The sequence below is a fragment of the Numida meleagris genome, chromosome 5 (genome assembly GCF_002078875.1).
Source record: "Numida meleagris isolate 19003 breed g44 Domestic line chromosome 5, NumMel1.0, whole genome shotgun sequence".
NCBI lineage: Eukaryota > Metazoa > Chordata > Aves > Galliformes > Numididae > Numida > Numida meleagris.
In genome coordinates, this window is record NC_034413.1 from 15,471,218 (window position 1) to 15,491,688 (window position 20,471).

Below are 20,471 nucleotides of genomic sequence, written 5' to 3' on the forward strand. Positions count from 1 at the left end.
ATGTAAAATTTCAGGAAAATGTAGATAACACGTGGGACAGGCTGACTAGGGAAGTTCGGGGTATATAAATGCAAAATACTTTTCATAGGAAGGAAAGGCTCACAAGCTCTAAAATTAGCAGTAAAGAAAAGCAACTTGACATCATTGTGAGCAACTCAGCAAGAAACTGATCCTACCGTACAGCTACAGGAAAAAGCAAATCAAGTTACATGTACAGAACAGTGGGGAGAATGCAACACTGCATGCTATGGCAAATCAGTGCTGTTGCCTTATCTGAGATACCGCACACAGTACTAATTCGCTCCTCTCAGAAATGCACTGCAGAGCTACTGGGGACTCGGAGAAGTGTGGTGGGACTCACTGAAAGTATGGAACAGGATGACGTTTGATTTTGGCAAACCTCAAGCCACAAAAGGAAACAATTATTTCCCTCAAAAAATTAAAATGTGACATTCATTGCAGTAGGCTGCTGTTGAGAACAAAAGCATGAAATTTAGAAAACAAAGTCCATCAGCTACACAGACGAAATATATAAAAAACTTAACTCTCCTTTTTTTTAGTAGTTAAAATAATTTCTAATTACTAGGGAAAAGGAGGTCCCTTGCACTCTGCCAGAAGCATCCGGCTGTAGCCATTTTAGACAACAGCATAGCCGAGCAGCTGGATTACGAGTCTGCTTCAGTGTGGCATTTCCTATTTTCAGTCCTTGAGGCACACGTTCCTCAGAAATTAGCTCAACTTTGCTGAGGTTCATGAAATAAAATACATAAAACATACATATGCCTGCCAGCAGCATTTACAATACTGAGAACAGGAACACTGGGAAAATCTGGGAAATACCAGTAAGGTGTGTTTGGAGGATGGCAACAATGAGAACATTTTGGCAAACTTTTTGCGAGCGGTTAAAAATGTAATTGCACAATTTTGGCTGGCTTCAGCCATGCAAGTCTTGACAGATTCAGGCTTGCCTGGGAAGAACCAAACTCAGTCTGCTTATAGGAGTGGAACATAGAACTCCAGAAAAGTGTATTTTGGAAGAGCAGGTAACAGCATTGTTCTGTAAGGGAGCAATTTGTGGAATACAAGAACAGATCACCAAGTACAGAAAAAAACAAAACACCAAGGAAATAAACAACACCAAGAACATTTCAAACAACTGCGAGATTTGAAAATCCCGTCCTGCTCCCTTTTGTCCTCCATATACAGTAATGCACTGATTCCTTAATTCTAGACGCATACTAAATGTTGCTCAGAAGAAAGAAAGGAAGAAAATGGACTACGCTGGTACAGAATCAACAGTTTGCGGTCAGGAAGTCTGCTCGTTTTTGGAAACCTTAATTGCACCTGTGAGTGTCTAAATTTTCTGGTGTGTAGAACACTACTGAACGAAGAACACCTTTTCAATGTTTATACATCTGAAGGCTACCTGGATTACAAACTGCAAACACCGCTGAAAAATCCACTGCTTTTAAATAATCCATATGCACTGGCGTTGGCCAAATCTTGAACCCTACCTTCAATTTGTCCTTAGCATTATTTAAGATAACAGAAACTCCTTCAAATGAAGCTCCTTCAAGGCTGGAACTAAGACAAAGATCTGGTGCAGCAGCAGCTAGGGGAGCTCTGCCTTTCTGTGTGGGGATCTGGAATACATCAAACCTAGCAGCAGTAAGATAATCATGTTGCGTTAGCTTGAATCCAATAGGAAATGAATGTTTGTTCCAGAATTACGACTTATTTGAGGATTTCAGTGAAGTTATTTTGAGAGCAGTGACTATCAAAGGATTGTGGAATAAGAAAAAAGGAAGCTCCTTTCAGTTACTTCTTGGAAAATCCTACTGTTGGGTAGTTGTGCCTGTCGTCTGAAAGTATGCATAAATGCAATTAAGTAAAATTGAAAAATAATCAGTTAATTCAGTGACTAGAACTGCAGCTTGACAGGACTCTTACAAATACACTGTGCTACAGCGGTATCAGTGCATACAACCAGAGCTCTCCTGAGCCAGTGAGCTGACAAGTTTTATTGCTCTGAGACCACCTTTGTATCCTTCCTGTGCAAGCAGCACGCAGCCCACAGGCTGCCCTGGAAGAAGGGTGCAAGCTCTGTGTGTGCTCTGCAGCAGTGGTTTCCTTGCAATGCAGCCACACATCAGAGGCACTGCTGCCAATGCAAGGACAACTCAGCAGGGTCTGAGGTCACAGCTCTTTCATTTCAGAGCATTCCCAGTTTCTCTGAGTTTTTAGAGGCACTAATCGGCTTGTATGCATCATCAAACCCAAGCTTGCATTGTGTCCACTTGCTGGGCAGCCAAGGACAGCTTGCAGAGTTCATCAGACTGCAAAAGCTTGCTCAGCTCATTCCTGAGGGGCTGCCACACTGGCACTGTTAGCAGGATCTGGGCTAGCTGAGGTTACAAGGACATAAAAATAACCATTGTGAGATAGAGCAGGGTTCAGTGCCCTGCCCACTTGGCCAGAGGCGATGCTCATAACTGAGCATAGGAAACCCGGCACAGTGATATCCCTGGATACCCTCTCAGCCTCCAGCAGGGAAGGGAAAGAAACCAGGCTGCCTGCCTTTAGGAAGTGTTCTTGTGGACAACAAAACCCCTCCAATCGGGTACATTCTGTATGCATGGAAATGACGGATTTTTTTTTAGTAATGGGGAATGCTGTTCTGCACTGCAGCTCCTGGAGGTAATGTAGGAGCACTGGTTTTACTCTTCAAAACAGAAAGAAGACAAAAAGATCCATCTGACTTTGATGAATGGAAAGGGTTTTAAAACCCTTCAATGATGCCAGGTTTTCTTTCTATAACAGCATTTGATGGAGATGCATTTCAGATTATTTCCCTTTGAACATGCTGGTACAAGCAAATGGAAAGGAGCAGGCATTGTTCCGCCATGTTAGAATAAGAGGTGAACAGGCTGAATCATGTTAAGTGTTTTATATGTAAAATATAAATATGTTTTATATGTGCAACATATATTCTTCATATACATACATACACATGCTGGAGTTCAAACACACCAATACTGATACATCACCTGTGGCAAGGGTATGTGCAATGTGTGTAATTTTTGTTCTGGGGAAAGTAGAATCCAAGGAAGAATAATCTCCTTCCAGTAAGGAATATAAGCAAATGCGCAGTAATTCAGAAGAGATGGAAGTGAGGAAGTTTCTCCCTTCCTGCCCTGCAGAGCCGCCCCAGGCAGATAGCTTACAGACTAGGAAATGTACGATGTGTAAGTGCCAAGAAATGCAACTGATTAAATAGTTCTCTCCCTTGCCACAAAGATAAACTGCACATTCAGTCATACCTAGTGGTGAAAAAATCAGTTCAGGTGACAGTGAAAAAATATAATTGAACTAATTATCTTCTCCTAACAGCCACAAATGCCATTACAGAACAAAACACTGGCAATTTTGAGCAATTTGCATTTTCCTCCACTCCTCCTTGTGAGCTCCCAACACCCAGTGGCTCAGATCAGCTTCTGCTGTTTGATTTCTGCACTGCACTGCCTGCCAGAAAAGAATTCTCTGGAAAATCACCACGAATTTCAAGTTACATAATCCAGTTCTGGTTGCCCTTTCTTTTCTCTCCATGAAGAAGGAAGAAAACATTTCACTTTTTTTTCTGCTACAAATTCTCTATCTGAGTAATTGAGGAAGATCATGTATTTAGTGATTACACTTCTATTCAAGCATGTTGCAGAACGAATGATAACTGATACCTGCTGCCTACTCCTGCTTTCTCTATCTATAGTTCAAAGAATATCTGCCCTTCCCTCTTCCAAGACCTTTGGCTTTGGTAGCTTATATAATAACCTCTGCTGCATGCGAGTGGCAATGTGCACTAAACAACGGGACAAATTCCGAGGCAATTCCCAATAAACTCCCCAAAGAGAGATGGAAAAAAAAACGAGTCATCAAAATTGCCAAACATGTTTTTTTTCAAAAGATCCAGAAATTGGGATGGAGTTGGGAAACAATTTTAAATGAGAAAGACGTTGGGCGCTGACAGAGTCAACATGTTAAATTTAGTTATTTCCAAACTAAAACATTCATTTCAGAAATGTCAAACTTTCTGTTGGTGCTGTTTTCTGCAGAAAAGCTTTTAACTCTCCATCCAGAACAAATAATACAAAATAAAAAAATAAACAAGGGAGAAAAGAAAAATTGTGTATAGAAATACTTTAGTAGCTCCTAAATTAAAGGAAGCATTTGATGCTGGGCCTAGCAAAAAGTTTTAAATTGATCACAAAGAAGCTGCTTGTTTCTCTCTATTAGATTTATGATTTTTGAAGTGAAAGTTTAAGTAGTCTCCAGACCCATTTCTTTGAAACTAAAAGCTTTATTGCTTACCCAGCACTAACTTTAAATACCATGTTTTGTCTACATTTAGTTCTATCAGAAACTATACTCCTGCTGTACCAAAGACAGTGGTGTTTCCACTCCTCTCTCCCCATAATCGCTTGCTATTTTTAGCCTACTTTCTCAGATCAGACACAGTCCTTTTCAAACACTGGAGAAGCACCTACCCAGGGGAATGCACACATGAACACTAGCACAATCCTTTCTTCTCTTACATACATCAAATGTCATCACTATCTATTATTTTCTGGATTCCTCATTTTCTCTCTTATTTTCTTTTAGTTCACTGGGCATTTCTACATTAACTGAATGATTTTACTCTGTGAGTAAAGAGTCATCTGAAGAGAACAAAGCTTCATTTCGTTTTATAGTTAATCTCATAGCATTTTGCATTCCTAGCAATATCACATTACATCCAGAAGTCCAGTAAGGGAAAGGGAAGGTGCCAAGGTTGCAAGATCTTTACTGCTGAAATAACCCCAATAAACAACTGAAAAATGAATGAAAGTTACCGTGTTACACTGAATCTATCTTCCAGGACCAAAAGAAAGCCATTTACACTTTCCTGGAAAATGTTTATGTGTAGGATGGATTAGATACCTTCAACCAAACAAATTAAGCTGCATGCCAGAAAAACACTACCCAAATTTCTTTTTCCAGAAAGGACATTTATCCAAATTCAGACCTTCACATCATTGCTTTGCAAAATTTACATTAATTTGGTTTTACCAAAGAAGTAAAACTGATAGCCTTGACAGTGTATGTTGTGACAAACACTGCTGGTTTTTAACATATAGAAATTCTGTTCAGTACCTTCCCTGTGTCGCAGTATAATCCAAGTATGATTCAGTTTTCACTTGTCTTCTAACGTGTTGATTAAATCCCTGACAAATAGAATTTCAACCACATCAATTTCTGAGTTGATAGTATAGTGTGTCTGTCACAGTAACATTATTTTTGCTTTAAAGAGGGATTATCAAGCCTCCAGAAGCCACACACAGCCCTGGAGAAAGGGGATTCTGACTCTCTGAAATAGTATAAACAAGGTTCATTAACAAAAACCACTTAGACATTGCCAGAGCCCTGCAAAGTCAGGCAACATCAAATCCAACTTCCTGATGTTTTTGCTTTGAAAGGATTTGGGGGATATATTTAACCTCCTTTACACAGAATGGTTGAGGTTGGAAGGGAACTCTGGAGGTCATCTGGTCCAACCCTCTGCAGGGTTCCCCAGAGCCAATGGCCCAGGACTTCGTCACAGCTTTTGAAAAGCTCCAAGGACGGAGACTCCACCACCTCCCCAAGCAACCTGTGCCAGCATTCCACCACCCTCATGGTAAAAAGTGTTTCCTGATGTAAAAACAAACCCTCCTGTGTTTCAGTTTGTGCCCAAATGCTCCCCAGGGTTTTGTTCAGACCCAGTTTCTCCCAAGGATTTCTTATGATTCATAACTCAATCTGAGGTCAATTTTAGCATCTCTCTGTACAAGTCTTGGCCTCCACTTCGAGGTCTTAGCTACGGTGAGGCAGAGCCATTTCCCGTCCAACAGTTAACAGAATTTATTAATGATCATCCCAGTACTTAGCTATAAGCAAGCTGTTAATCCAATGTGAATAGAATTATTTACTTGCCCTGACAATCTCCGGTCCAGCCTTTCTTGAATAAATTATCTATAATGAAGTATTATAAGTTTATGTACACGTATATGTCACGTATTATGTAAAAGTATGAGCCTAAAAGATCATCCATTGAGGTGGACTGAAAACAAGCAGAACTGCTGCGCTCAGTGGGCAATAATAAGTGGAGTGGAGGCCAGTAACTCAGGGTGTACCCCAGGGACTGATACTGGAACTGGCGCTGCGTAGCACCTTCATTGGAGATCTTGATGATGGGACAGAATGCATCCTCAGCAAGTTTGAAGATGATAAAAAAATTGGGTGGAGTGGTTGAACAGCAAATGATTGCACTACCTTGGTACCCTGACAGGCTGAACAAATGGCCTGATCAACTGGAAAGCAGATCTGCAGAGGACCTGGTTATCCTGGTGGCCGAACTGAATGAACATGAATCAGCAATGCATCCTTGCTGCATTAGGAAGAGTATTAACACTTTACTCAGTGCTAGTGATACACATCTGGAGTGCTGTGTACGGTTCTTGGCTCCCCAGTAAGGAAGGACATAGACATACTGGTGCAAGGCTAGCAAATGGCCATGAAGATGATTGACTGAAGAGGCTGAGAGAGCTAGGTCTGTTCAGCCTGGAGGAGAGTGAGTTTTGAGGGGATCTTATCAATATGGGGGGAGGCATTAAAAAGATGAAGCCATGCTCTTCTCAGTGGTGTCCAGTGTCAGGACAACAGGCAGTGGGCAAAAATTAAAATTAAAAAAATAAATCAATTTAAACATAGAATTTTTTACTCATTTATTTATTTTACTGTGAGAACAACTGAACATTGGAGCATGTTGCCAAGAGAAGGAGTGCAATCTCTATCCTTGAAGATGCTCAAAGCCCCAAGGGACACAGTTTTGAACAACCCACTCTAGCTTCCCTGCTTTGAGCAGGGTGTTGGACTGGATGACCTTTGAAGGCAGCTGACATGCCTACCAACCTCAGCCATTCTATGATTTCCAAACAACTCTGAGTTGACCATGAATTTGAATGACTGACCTGAACAATGAACCTCTTTGGTGCTGCAATAATTTTTTGTTTTATGGTATTCATGTGCAGAGGTAAACTGCTATTACAATGCACTTAAGAGTTGGACGCATTTCAGGAGCTGATAAAGTAACTCTTATCTACTTTCTTGCTAAACATTTTCAGAAGGAAAGGAGCAAATGCAAGTTTTATTTACCGTGTTACTTTTGCATTAGCCTGTACTGGTTTTAATGAGTTTATTGCTAGACAACTAAAACATCAAATTAAGGTCTTAAAATTGGTTTTCAAGAAGTAGGATTTTTATAGAATAAAAGCCAACAGCACAATTTGCTGTTTTAAACCTTCTACTATTTTTATAGTTTATACTGTACATAATGGTGCTGACACAGCTGTGTTAAGATCACAGTGGGCTAAACATCACTAGGGGTGTTCCATATGCAGTACCCAGAAACCCAGCCTGCTGTATTCTCCAACTGTGCTATGTGGAGTCAATGCTGCCCTCATGTGAGATAAGGAAGGGCTACTCTGGCTTCAGGGCCAATTGGGTTCATAATTTTTAGTTTCCACTAAACCTCTAAGATGCAACAGTGCTTCAAAAAGCACTGTTAAGGTATCTCAGAATTGGATAAAATAAATGATGCGGATAAAGTTCTTATAGTCTCATAGAAAACTCCCACGGTTCTCCACAAAACTCACATAATTGCTTTGTCATTTGTGCCTGCTTCTGTTAGAATTTCTGAAAAGCCACTCTGAGGAGTCGGAGACAGAGCTTGCAGGCAGGGAGATGGAAACCAAACACCAAAAGATTGCTCACCAGGCACACAGACCAAGACCAGATGACTCATTACAGCATTCTACCTGTCAAGTCTGTATCTCAACCTGTAATGTAGCGCTGACATGTTCCTGGGATTTACAATGACAAAAAGTGTCTGCACAAACTGGATAAGAAGTGAAAAGAGTACTCCTTTGAAAAATGTAACTCATGAAAACTCTGTCTGGCAAGTGGTGACTACAGGAGAGGCGGTCACCTCTGTGCTTGCAATACCATGAAAAGTGACTTAGAGAAATACCATTCTAGCTGGTATTGTAGTTTAATTTTAAACATGTGAGTATATATCCATATACTTTCTACATGTGAGTCAACATAGTCAAATTGCCCAAGCTCCCTACAGCTTTTCCTTATAGACTTCGTGCTCAGGGAAGATACTATAGGAGGTGCTTACTGCTCGACTGCTAGTTGCAAGCTGGCAAAGCACTGGCGAAAGGAACAGCTAGTTCTCAGAATGGTATTAGAAAGATGAGGCTTAATCTATACTTGAAAGGGCTGCATAAAACATTGACTTGTCACATTTATGCAGCTACTTAATTTTCCAATCTAGGGCAGCCTGACTGCAAATTACATTTGCCTACTGGTTAGTTTGGGCAGCTGCAACCGCTCTGTCATTTTGGAATTGCTCTTCTTAGTCAGAAAAGAGGGCTGTGCTTCACAAACAGAACTTGGAAGCTTTCAAGCTGAGACAAGCCTGGCAGTTTTACTGGCAGTTTGACCAGGAGCAAACAGAACACTTTATGTATCTTGGCATAAACAAGCACTGCCCTTAGATGTTCTGTTCAAAGCCAGACACACAGGGGAGGAAAAGGGGGAGGACAGAGGAGGGTGCTGCAGAGTCTCCTTGAAATTATCTACATTGCAGTATTAATTTGGGTTTAGAAGTGGCAAATTTGTAAAATAAATACATGATCTGCATATTTTAACAAAGGCTATAACAAATAGCCCCGATTCATAAGAACTCATTAAATTTTTCCTCTATGTCTGTAGTATGTTTTGGCTCTGCTTTTCCTTACTAAACACTCAAGTAACCCAGCTGTTTCTGCTGCTGCTGGCTCCAGAGGCAGCTTACCCAATGCCTCATTAGGTAAGAGACAGGCTCTTTTGTGGGTGCATGCTGCCTGGCCAGGAGAGTGCCGGGTCTTCCCTCTGGAGGCCTGCATGATTGCCACCATAAGGATGCCTGAAGAGAAGCACCATTTCCAGTGCTGCCCTTCACTGACACCTCTCTGGGGAAGGACAGCTTCTGCCCATGAACTGATGACCTGTGAATGCTGCCCCAGGGTACAGCAAAGTGCAAGTCTCTGGGGAAGCATGGGCTTCCATATGCATTTGCACCTCCCTCTGAATTAAACTGGGCTGACTGATTGATGGATGCTTTAGACAAGAACAACTTCATAATTAAGGATGACTGCTTGGGAAATGTTGCTGGCCTGATTCTCCCCTTTGTGTGATCACAGTGGAAAGATTTAGCACAGCTTTCAGTGCAGACCTCGTAGCTGACCATACCGATAGGAGCCTTAATAACATCAAGTTCTAATGCAGCAGGTATTTACTTATTTTCTTCTCTTAAAGCAAGAGGAATTCATATAATGTAAATCGTTAAAAGGAGTTAATCCTGATTTTAGCACAGGCTTTTTAAATGACTTATTTTCTCTTTTTAATAATTGATATAATAATGCATGTAACTCTTAGTTAAGAATAATTGGAAATAATTCTGGTCATATTAATCAAATACTAGCTCTTAGACAATGAACTACTACTTATAGCCTCTGGTGGATTAGCACAGGCTATAAAAAGTGCTAAATCAGAGAAAGAAAGCTGGAAATAATTTTAATGATGTAGCTTGAGGGAAAGCTTGAAATACTCTGTGTGAAATAGCCTATATTTACCACGTAGTACTCACTTTGCTAAAACTGTAGATTTCATTTCCCCTTGTTAACAATAAATAAACACCAATTAACTTATGCAGCTAAGAGATTAGTGGGAGCATAAATCTTTAATTAGAGATTCCTTCCCATTTTCATTATTGACAACAACAGCACTTGCTCAAAAGGGAAGAATCAGCATTCAAAATGTATTCATTATTTTTCTCTATACTGTTTAATGGGTAAAAAAAAGGGAGCAGCTCCACTTCCTACACCTTTTCATGTGCACACTGAGCTCCATCTCCATTTTGACCTCCGTGGATGTGGGTGGCAGCAGCTCCTGCTGAGGTGACACTACCGCCGCTGCGCACTGACACAACTATTAATGGACCCACGAAAAGAAACCGAAGTATTCTCATCAGGCAAAGACTTAACTAGCAGGGTTTCAAACTGTGACAGAATACAGAGCAGCTGTAACAAAAAGCTTAATTATATCCCTTAAACAGCAGTGCAACTCCTGCCTGAGGTCGGAGGAGTCGATATCGTGAGGCAGCAGCCTCGTGTAAACGCTATATACTTTCATGTTGGGCTCTCAGATGACTTAACACCGCCCTGCAACAACTCCGAGTCGTTTTCTTCAGTTCCATCTCCCCCCAGGAGCACCCCCTCACGAAGTTCGCGGCCTGTGCCGTCCGACCCGCGCAGCCCCACCAGCGGCGGCACCGCCCGCGCCGTGCGGTCTCCTCGGAGCCAGGAGGGCTCGGCCCGGCGCTCTCCGGCGAGATGAGAGCTCCCTCTCCCGAGGGGCTGCAGCCTCGCTCCGCCTCGCCGGGTGAAGCTCTCCGGCGCCCGGGAACGGTCCCTCACAGGGGACCGCCGCAGCCCGGGCAGACACTGCGGAGGAGGCGGCAGCACCCCCGGCTGTCCCGAGGACGGGCGTCCGGCACGCTAGGCTGCGGGCAGGTGTCTGCTTCCAGGCAGGACCGCCACACGGATTACGACCCGCGGTCACAGTAATCCCCGCTCCTCAGGCGATCGGCGCCGGGGGAGGGAGCGGGACTGGGCGGGGCGAGGCGGTGGCACCGCATGCGCAGGAAGCCAGGTGCCTGCCGGCTTGCGAGGAGCCGGTAGCATCGCACGCGGCCCTGCGTCCTCATGGTGCTGTGTCAGGGCGCCGAGGCTGCTGCTGTTCCCCCCGCGGCAGGGAAGGAGCCCGAGGGGCCGCGGGGCTGGGAGGACGGTGCGGATGCGGGCCGGTCCTGCCTGCAGCCGGCGCCGGGCGTGGAGGCGGCGGACGCTGAAGAGCGCCGTGTTTGCGGCTGCTGCCCGGGTTCGCCGTGGCCGCGCTGCTGCAAGGCACCCGGTGAGGAGGGTGAGGCTGGCTGGCTGGCAGGCAGGCGGAGCAAGGGGGCAGCACCCTGCCGGTGGGGCGACATTGCCGGTGGGGCGGAGGAAGAGGAAGCGGCCCCGAGGGCGCCGGGGCTGGCGGCACGCGGTGGTGGGGCGCGGGGTGAGTCCGGGCGGCCGCAGAGGGCGCCGCGCACCTGCACCTAGGGGACGCCGCTCCGCGAGAGCGTGTCCGGCCCCGGCCTGCGGCTCTTCTGCCCGCCTCGGGCTGACCCACACCCCCCGCTTCTCTCCTCGAGAAAGAGGTCTGGTGCAGCCGAATTCTGGCCCGTGGGAAAGGGTCGCTGTCACTTCCTGGTGCCAGTGTTTGTTTTTTAAGTTCAGGCTGCATAGCCCTGGCTAGCAGGCTGAAGGTATGGCACTGTACGTGTATTGAGAAGGGACATCGCTGCCCTTCTAAAAATAAGGGGGAGGAACTCCATGCTTGTAACCGTGGCTTCCTTGGTAGTTCTTATCTTTCTCCTGTGGGAGTCTATTCTTTATTTTGTCTTTCACTTTTCTCAGTTACTTTGAATCGCCGAAGCCATCAACTCACTGTAAAACTTGCAGAACTTTTGTAAGCTTAATTTGGCTTCCTTTTAAAACATAAGTGCCTTATTAAAACAATTTCTAATTCATCTGAATTTTTAAGCAACTGCACTGAAAACATGTTTCATATTAAATGTGAACTGTACTTGACTTTCCAGTAGAAAATGGATAGTGTCTGTCTTTGTTAAATAGGGAAGTGCAGAGAGCCCAGAAGAGATAGTGGTCTAGTGAAATTTACGTTAGTGTCACTTCTAAGGCAAAGCTTGGAAAAAAACAGCATTTGAAGTCCTGAGAAACTCACAGTGACTTGCCAAGGATGATGCTTTTTGTAGTCTCTGGCAGAATGTTGAGTCAATAGCTGAGCCTTGTGATTCACGCCTGGATCTTGTCTACAAGGCCATGGTTAGTTCATAAGTAGGCCCTTGTGCTCCTGGTGCCTTCCTGTGGTCTGAGGGAACTATTCTGGTGCTGTCTGTGTGCAGAACAGATCACCCGCTCCTGAAGTTCTGTGAGAATCGTTCTCTTGCTGACCTTCTTCCCCTTCGTCAGCACTTTTCTGCCTCCACTCTTAAGATACGTAAGAACTGTTATTTTCTTTACCATATGCATCTTTCAAGTATAAAACCTGGTTGTTAGAAGGTCTGGAATTAAAATGCAGACAAAGAAAATGGTGTGCAGTGGGAAATGTTTGACTGGGACTTGAAACAGGAGTGGAAGGATCATGTGGAAGCCTCACACATGGAGGTGGCCAGGGAATGAAACTGGAAAGCCAGATCTGTAACCGCTCAGAGAGAAGTACTTGGGTACTTGCTGAATTTTTTTTTTTTCAGACTTAAGTGCTTTTAACAAAAAGCTCAAGTGTCTTGATGGCGTTGGGTTAGTGTTGGGAGGCCCAATGTTCTGTGGGCTGGGAATGTTATCTTAACCAACGTCTCCTCAGAACATATTTTGAAATAAATATTCTTCAGAAGGGCAGTTCTTGTTTTTGGTAGAAGAACTCACACCGTGTTATTTTTAAAAGGAAGTAAGGCACCTTCTTATTGCGTTAAGCACATGCTTTGGCAATGTGAGACAACAGTTTAAATTCTAGTATTACCAGATACCATTTCTGATAGGTTAGATTTATTGGGCAGCTTACAAAAATGAATTCCTTTTAGAATTTCTTTTAATCCGTAGCTTAATTCTGGATATAGGATCCTTTTAGTGTACTTTGCTGTAATTTCACTAGTTTTCCATTTCAGCACTTCCATTATTTAAATTGGCTTCATTCTGTGGTAATCAGGCAAGCTGTCACGCCTGAAGTAAGTCAATGCTCTGTGTGCTATGTTCTCCCATAAGCCAACCCGCATTTGGATTTCCCATTTCGGTTATTGGCCAGTCTGATTCCTCTTGTTTTAATACCGGAGACTGTGTTGATTTTGTATTTCTGTTGCATGGCTGTGTGGATTAGGGTGTTATGTAATTCATGGACACTTTAAAAATCTGCTCTGTTAGATACTTGGTGGATGTCCTGGGCCTGTGCTGGTTAGTGGTATTTTGATAGTTGCTTTTATGAAAATGGCCATTGCTAAATAGAAATATTCTGGCAGTACTGTGGCTGTATTTTTGGAAAGTAGGCCTTCTGCCTTTTCTAAATCCTGGCTGAGGTAGTAAAGCCTGGGTCTTCAGGATTGTTGAAGTGGGAACTGATGCCATACTGAATGTGTCAGCCCACAGTCCCAGCTCTTGGGTAGAAAGAACAGTCTCTCGGCCATGAGTGCTGATCTCAAGGATCAAAATGGTTTGTGACAAGTTTTTTTAATTTAAAAACAAAGCCCAACCCCTTGAAACCATACGTAGTTGCTAAGCAACTCACAGCAGTGCCCACTGCTGATGCTGCAGAGGATCTCTGAGACCTGGTGTGTGGGGTGAGGCATTCTTCTATCAAAGCACTACACTGTAGGATGCAACAGAGTTCTCACTGTTATCTTTAGAGGGTGGTGTAGAAGAAAGGGCAACCCACAGTTTTTTGTGTAGACGCAAAGACAAGTGATAGTGAAGTAACTTCTTGTTCTAATCTTGAGATAAGTGTTCTTCTCTATGGTGTTCACCTTTAGGTTCAGTGGCAAGACTGTTCCTCCTCTGCAGCTGATTAATATTTATCATTTTAAATAATTGAATAATATAAATTTATTAATATGTATTATTAATTATGAAAAGTGCTGGTTTCCTTGGAAACAGCAGAGGTCAGTAGTAGCTCACCCTCGCTGTTTGCTTTCCTTTTTTATTTTTATTTTATTTATAGCAGAGGGTGGAGAAGGTGGGTGGAATGAGGAAGAGTGTGTCATTGAAGTGGGCCTGAGGCAGTATAGAAGCCTAAATAGAAACCATTAGGCCCAGGAGACTGCTTCAGGAGGAGAAAGTCTGATAGATAAGGGTAAACAATAGTAAAATTAAGTTCATGGAATTAATATAATTATCAGTAGTTTACAGCAGGCCCATGATGTTTTAAAGTTAAGCACTTAAATTTCTTCTGGTTAAAAATGAATGTTTTATATTTATTTGAAGAAAATATATTATTTCAGCACGATAACCTAAAACTTCTGTAGTTCTAGGTCGAACTTAGCATGATTTAGCTGTGAAATGAATATGGGATATAACAGAAGTGAGGATCTATACACAATTCTTACATGTAAGAGCTTGTGAGAGAGGAAACTACATTGTTGCTTAGGAACCTTAATGAACTTACTCGATAATCCAATAACTCCTTGGTAATAAGTTTCAGTGTTTCATAATCTGACTGATGACCATTTGCAGTCAGTTTTATTTACTCATTTGAAGGCAGTTGTCAGAATCATACAGCTGGTCCTGTAACGAATCTCCTAAAGTGTGGTCACATGCCTCCAACTGACATAGGAGTGGGAGAATTCTGGGAATGGTTTGAGTCCAGAGTTTTAGAGTTCATCTTTTGTTGCCCTGCTAATTAAAAAAGGGGGGCTGTGTTGGATAGTAAAACATGTTTTCAAGGTAGGTCTGGTAAATCAATGTAGAATTTGCATCTGTTTCTTTTGCTTACCCTTTTGTCTGCCACAAGGATGGCTACAAACGTACACAGTAGTATGTGGAGCCACCTGTGGAATCTACTGATAGAGAGCTAGATCATTATTAACTGGAGTTTATCTGTTGCAGGAACAAAGAAGAAAACTGCCTGTCCAGGACTTGGTCTCTTTTATACCTTACTGTCTGCCTTCCTTTTCTCAGTGGCCTCTTTATTTCTTAAGAAAATAGAAGATGTACACTCAGTGGAAGTGAGTGCATTTCGATGCATTTTCCAAATGGCATTTGTTCTACCTGGTTTAATATACTACAAGTAAGTGTAGCAAAAGTTTCAATTTAAAGTTATTTCTTAAAAGTACGTACTGGAATCATCACTCAGTAATTTGGATCTTAAATATGCTTAAATATTTGGACTTAATATGCTTAGCTGCATTGTTTTGGATTAGTTGGCAGTTTATTAATTCAGCTAATTTTCAAATGAATTGACTTCCTGAATTGTTGAAATTTCTACAGAGTTTATATTAGATGTATTGGTCTCCCATGAAGTAGTGTTCTTAAAAATAAGAGATAATTTGTAGAATCTTTTGGGTTATTTTGCAAGCAGTAATTTAATACTAAATGAATAGATTTCTGGCTGAATGTGACTGGCAAGTGGTGAAGGGAATAAACTGCTCTGTGATCAATCAGTTAAAAATATTTTGATGTTTGAGATAAGTCTATCACTTGGAAGGGTTTGTGCATTTAAATAGCATTGGATGTTGGTCACGAAATAAGCAAGCCAATAACATTAATGTGACATTTCTGTTTTTCTTTATTTTCAGAACAGGGTTTTTGGGACCAAAAGGTAAAAGAATTTTTCTTTTCTTCCGAGGACTCCTTGGCTCTAGTGCAATGATTCTTCTCTACTATGCTTTCCAAGTAATGCCTCTAGCTGATGCCACTGTTATAACTTTCAGCAGTCCTGTTTTTACATCGTTACTGGCATGGATCTTTCTCAAAGAAAAATACAGCATTTGGGATCTCCTGTTTACCCTCTTCACAATCACTGGAGTGATTCTAATTGCCAGACCACCATTTCTGTTTGGGTCAAACGTTACAGGGATTGAAGGAAGTTACTCAGATCATCTTAAAGGAACTATTGCAGCAATTGCAAGCACGGTATCTGCAGCATCAACTATTGTTATACTTAGAAAGGTGGGAAAATCCGTGCATTATTTTCTGTCAATTTGGTATTATGCGGTCATTGGTTTAATTGGGTGTGTTATAGCATTGTTTGTTATGAATGAATGGCGTTTGCCGTACTGTGGTAAAGATAGAGTTTTTCTCATATTAATAGGCATATTAGGGCTAGGGGGTCAGATATTTCTCACAAAAGCATTACAGATAGAGAAAGCTGGACCTGTAGCCATAATGAGAACGATGGATGTGGTGTTTGCTTTTATTTTGCAGATTCTTTTTCTCAATCATCTACCAACTTGGTGGACTGTGGGTGGTGCCCTTTGCGTAGTAGCCAGTAGTTCTGGGACTGCCATTCGTAAGTGGAAACAGAGCTCAAAAAAAGCTGAACAAAATGAAATCTAACAACACAGACACTACTTCATTACAGAAATTAATAATCTTGAAATAGATATAAAATATTTATTTTTATTTATTTAAAGTATCTCATTTATGAAATTATAGTACCAAGCCGTACCCAATAAAAGAAACTGATTTTAATAAAAAAAAAAAACCATCAACAACAAATTGAAGATGTTTTAACAACTAATTAAATATATGTTTTTTTTCCTCATACTTGAGCATGCAAATATGAGAAGTAGGAAGATCCTTAAAAGTCACTTGCTTTGCATCTGAAGTGGATGGTAGTTGGCTGGGATTTTATTTTCCTAAAATACCTGTACCAAATTCTCCACTTTTTGGACCTTTTCTCTATACTTCTCAGCAGTGGAATTTTCCCAAGCTTATTTGTACTAATCTATGCTTGTTTACGAGAGGGATTTCAGTTCAAATAATTAGAAGGACATAAAGAATTATAATCCTACAAACTCTAACTTCTATGGAACAGATAAAGACACCAGAAACCAAAGGCACTGGGATGTTTTTATTGGAATTGTGAAAGAACAAAGGATGTTCCATCTTTTCGAGTCATGTCAAGACAAAATTAACTCTTGGAAATTATCTTTCAGTTTTTCTTTCTTAAAAAAAAATTGTTTGTTCCTGCTTTACAGGCATAATGAAACAATCCCTATTTTAATACGTTCTCAAGAAATATGTCTTTAGTTGCTGCAATCTTGGTGAGGAGAGATAATAACTATATACCACTTGTAAGCTATTTCCTGTGGTATAGAATGTTATGCTGTAGCTGCACTTTTCTTTACTCTATGCAAAAGATTGTATTTTTTAGATATTTAATATAGGTTATTTTAAATGCTACTTAGGAGTGATTTCTTCATTCTCAATGAAAGTTCTTTATGAGACCGTTTCAGTTCTCTTGGCCTTCATAAGGTTAGGCAAATGCTTTAATGTAAATCCTCCTTTTTCCTAAGACTTTACAAGAGAGTGCACACGAGTCGCAGTTCACAGAAAATACACGTTTGCCAACCTCATAGCACAGATTCTATAGAACAGGTTTGTGGAATGCTTGGTGGGAGGGTGGAGCTCACGCTCGGTGCATCAGGCAGTGCTAGGGGGCAGCTTCAGCCCCATTTCTCTAGCTGGGTTTTTTAAATCCACACTTAGTCACTTCTCTTACGCAGCTTCTCATGTTGATAGGCTTTGTCTTGATAGTGATGAATACTGAGGAAAAAGGCTTATGTTACTGATCTCGGCCTCCTTCACGTTTGGAGGAGGAATATATATTGAATGTGAGGTAGGGGGATTTTCTTAAATGAATTGTTGTGTGCTTTTGGGTCTTGTCTCCGTAGTCCTTAAAGAAAAACTTAACTTGGATCTTTATCTGATTGTTTGTATCACAAGGTGTTTCTCAGTTGTTTATGCACCCCCATGTCTTTCTAAAGGAGCGTGTTGTAGCCAGTAGGCATTGCATTCTGGGAGAGCAGCCCTAGGAGAGCTGAGCCCTGAAAGACTGAAATCTGTACCATACTTCAGAGTGTATCTAGATCAGAGGAGCTATCTTTCTGCCAGATTTTGTACTTAATATGTTTATGGACATAAACAGATTCCATCTTGGTGATAAAATCACTTTATGCATGTAGCTGTCTGTTCACTGCTTCTCCTGAAGGCTGAAGTTAGCCACTCCTGACATGGTCAGCAATAGTATAAAACTGGTTTTGCGTCTCTTTTTTCTTTAATAAAAAAAATAAAAAATAAAAGGCCTAATAATAGAATTCCAGTTTAATTCTGCTTACTACTTGAAATTGTAAGCTGGGATTTCTTCTGCTGCTTGGCCATCATTGCCATTGAGTAACACATTTCAAGGGAGGGATGGAAAATAGACTGCATTTTTTACTGCTTCACTTCATGTTTAATATGCACATGTTTGTAAGTTAATGCTGTCAGAGGTGCAGTTCCAAAGCAGTTCAGATCAATGTAGAATTGGGTTGTCAGCTAGTCCTGGTTCCTCCCATTGACTCAGTGTGGCTGCTTATGGGGTTGTGAGGTGAACTGCCTCTGGGAGTTATCCAGCTGAGTAACTTGTTCTGTAGGGTTACTGGAGAATGCCGAACTACAGTGGCCTCAACTTAATCACCAAGTCAAAAAATAACAAAAGGGAGTTGGATAATAGTTTAAGTTGCAGTGTGTGAACACTACTTTGTCAGTATACAGTAAAAAAAAATCTGGAAGCTTATATAAAAATATCTTTAGCTCCTATGATTTCAGTGGTTATGAACCTTGTTTACAAATAGTAGAGAAGTACACACTATTGAAGAAAGGTCTTTTTTTTTTCTTGCACTAAACATGTATGAATTGACCTGAAATCAGCATCTTGGTATAGTACATTTTTTTTCCCTTGAGTTGGAAGCTCTAATTAGTAATTGGGAGTATTTATTTACAATGCCTGGTAACACAGTCAAATTTCTCTCTTCTCCACAGCGTACTGTTTGAGAATATGAAATAAAACTGGCTGAGCCTTGATTCTTTCTGATCAGTTTTCTCTTTTAGTTTTAATACAGCAAATTCCTCAGGGTCAAATGTTATTTTTTTTCTAAGCTTTATGTGAAATATATCACTAATGCTCATCACCTGTAATGTCGTCTTATGATCTTTGCAGTAATTAAGTTCACCAGATGTGCACTTACAATTGGAACACTTTCCTTTGTAATATGATGGAGTATTGTTGCATTGTAACTGCTGTTCTATAAAGTCACTCTTGAATTCCAATGTATTAATTCAATGTACAGATTTCAGTGGATCCTGAATAGAGAAAGTAATAGGTAATTATTGGTTGTTTTGCACATAAACATAGGGTTAAAAGGCTTTGTTGTTACAGATTCATCACAAGCATGTTTCTTATGTTCTTTGCTATGCAATTCACTGTAATCATCTGCTGTCTCCACTGGGACTTTGTAGCCTTCAAGCCTTACATACCTGACTCTTAGGCAGAGCTGGAAGCTAAAAATGCTGTGTATTGTCACTGTGCAGCAGCTAGTTTCTTTCAGGATACGCTGGTTGTCAAAATATGCTCTAAAAGCCCTCTGAGTATGCCCACACAATGAACTTGTCATATTCTTAGTGTGGGCAAGTGCAGTCTATGTAACTAAAATGACTTTCCTGCACTTGTCTAACGCCAGACATGGAAGTAATCTCAGCATAAGAGCATTGGTGAAATAACTAGTTCATAGTGTCATTTTTCTTCTGAAATGAGACTTTCCCAAATCCCAGTGCTGTTCTGAGATGAATCTTTCCATCATTGATGATGACAAGAAAGATAATAATACCCTTAATTATAATATAGTATAATGACCCCCACCCTCTATTTTGTTTTCCTTGATGAGCATTATTCAGGATATGCCTCTTGGAGGAAAGTTTGTTTCTAAAGAGGCAGCCTCTTCAATAGTCTTGCTAACTGGCAGTGGGCAGGCCAGGAATAATCAATTTTCCAGTTCTCCACTGATCATGATTTCTGTCCATTCAAACAAGAGTTTGCAGAGCTGACAGCAGATGTGCAACACTGACTTTAGCAGGGCTTTGCAGTTACCAGCAGAATGTTTTCATGGTTGTAACTGCCTGTCCATCCAAAGAAAAGTTGTGGCTTTATGTTCCTGCAGATGCAGGTAACCTTGGTGCGAAACATGCACACTACTATAAATTGTTGGTGATAACACTTCCGCCTATCAGAATGAGTAATTTTGTATTTTATGCAAACTGTTCTTTGACAAAAATAGGGTTTAAAAAAAAAAAACCCTCCGCATTAAGATTTTTTCTATGTCCTATATATTGTTAAATGATATGTTTTGTAGAATTTACTGGCTTTGTTATGTAGTAGTATATTTTTATAGATACCTCATATATTGAAATGTGAAGAATATTTTCATAAGAGATTTATATTCATCATTGCTAATAAAATGAACCTGAAGAATTAATTTGTGGCTTTGCGTTGATTAGTAGAATGGACTTGAATGTAGTGATACTGTCGGTTTTGTGAAAGACCTATTAATGAAGGAGTCCCTGTTAAGTATGAATGTGTTTCCAGTTGTACTACTTGTGAGCATTCCGTGTCACTGTTTATGCCTTCCAGTGAGCTCCAGACAAACAGAAGCTTTATAAACTTTCTCAGTACAGCAGTATCTTAACTGGAAAACTGTGGCACAGGTA

The 20,471-nt window shown here is 41.2% G+C and overlaps 1 protein-coding gene across 10 annotated transcripts; it reads left to right on the forward strand.

The window, feature by feature from the left end:
* SLC35G1 (solute carrier family 35 member G1) lies at positions 4,863-20,239 on the forward strand. 10 transcript variants are annotated; one of them, XR_002439542.1, is made up of 4 exons: positions 4,863-9,408; positions 14,832-15,012; positions 15,521-15,543; positions 15,656-15,797. XR_002439542.1 is itself a non-coding variant. In XM_021399604.1 (4 exons), exons 1-4 carry the CDS (start codon positions 10,884-10,886, stop codon positions 15,751-15,753), a joined length of 516 nt encoding a protein of 171 aa, XP_021255279.1. In that variant the 5' UTR covers positions 9,430-10,883; the 3' UTR covers positions 15,754-15,796. The 10 variants fall into 10 exon arrangements, 8 of the variants coding, with proteins under 8 accessions (XP_021255279.1, XP_021255278.1, XP_021255275.1 ...); XR_002439543.1 differs by having other exon boundaries at positions 4,864-9,408; positions 14,904-15,012; XM_021399604.1 differs by lacking the exon at positions 4,863-9,408 and adding an exon at positions 9,430-11,100 and having other exon boundaries at positions 15,659-15,796.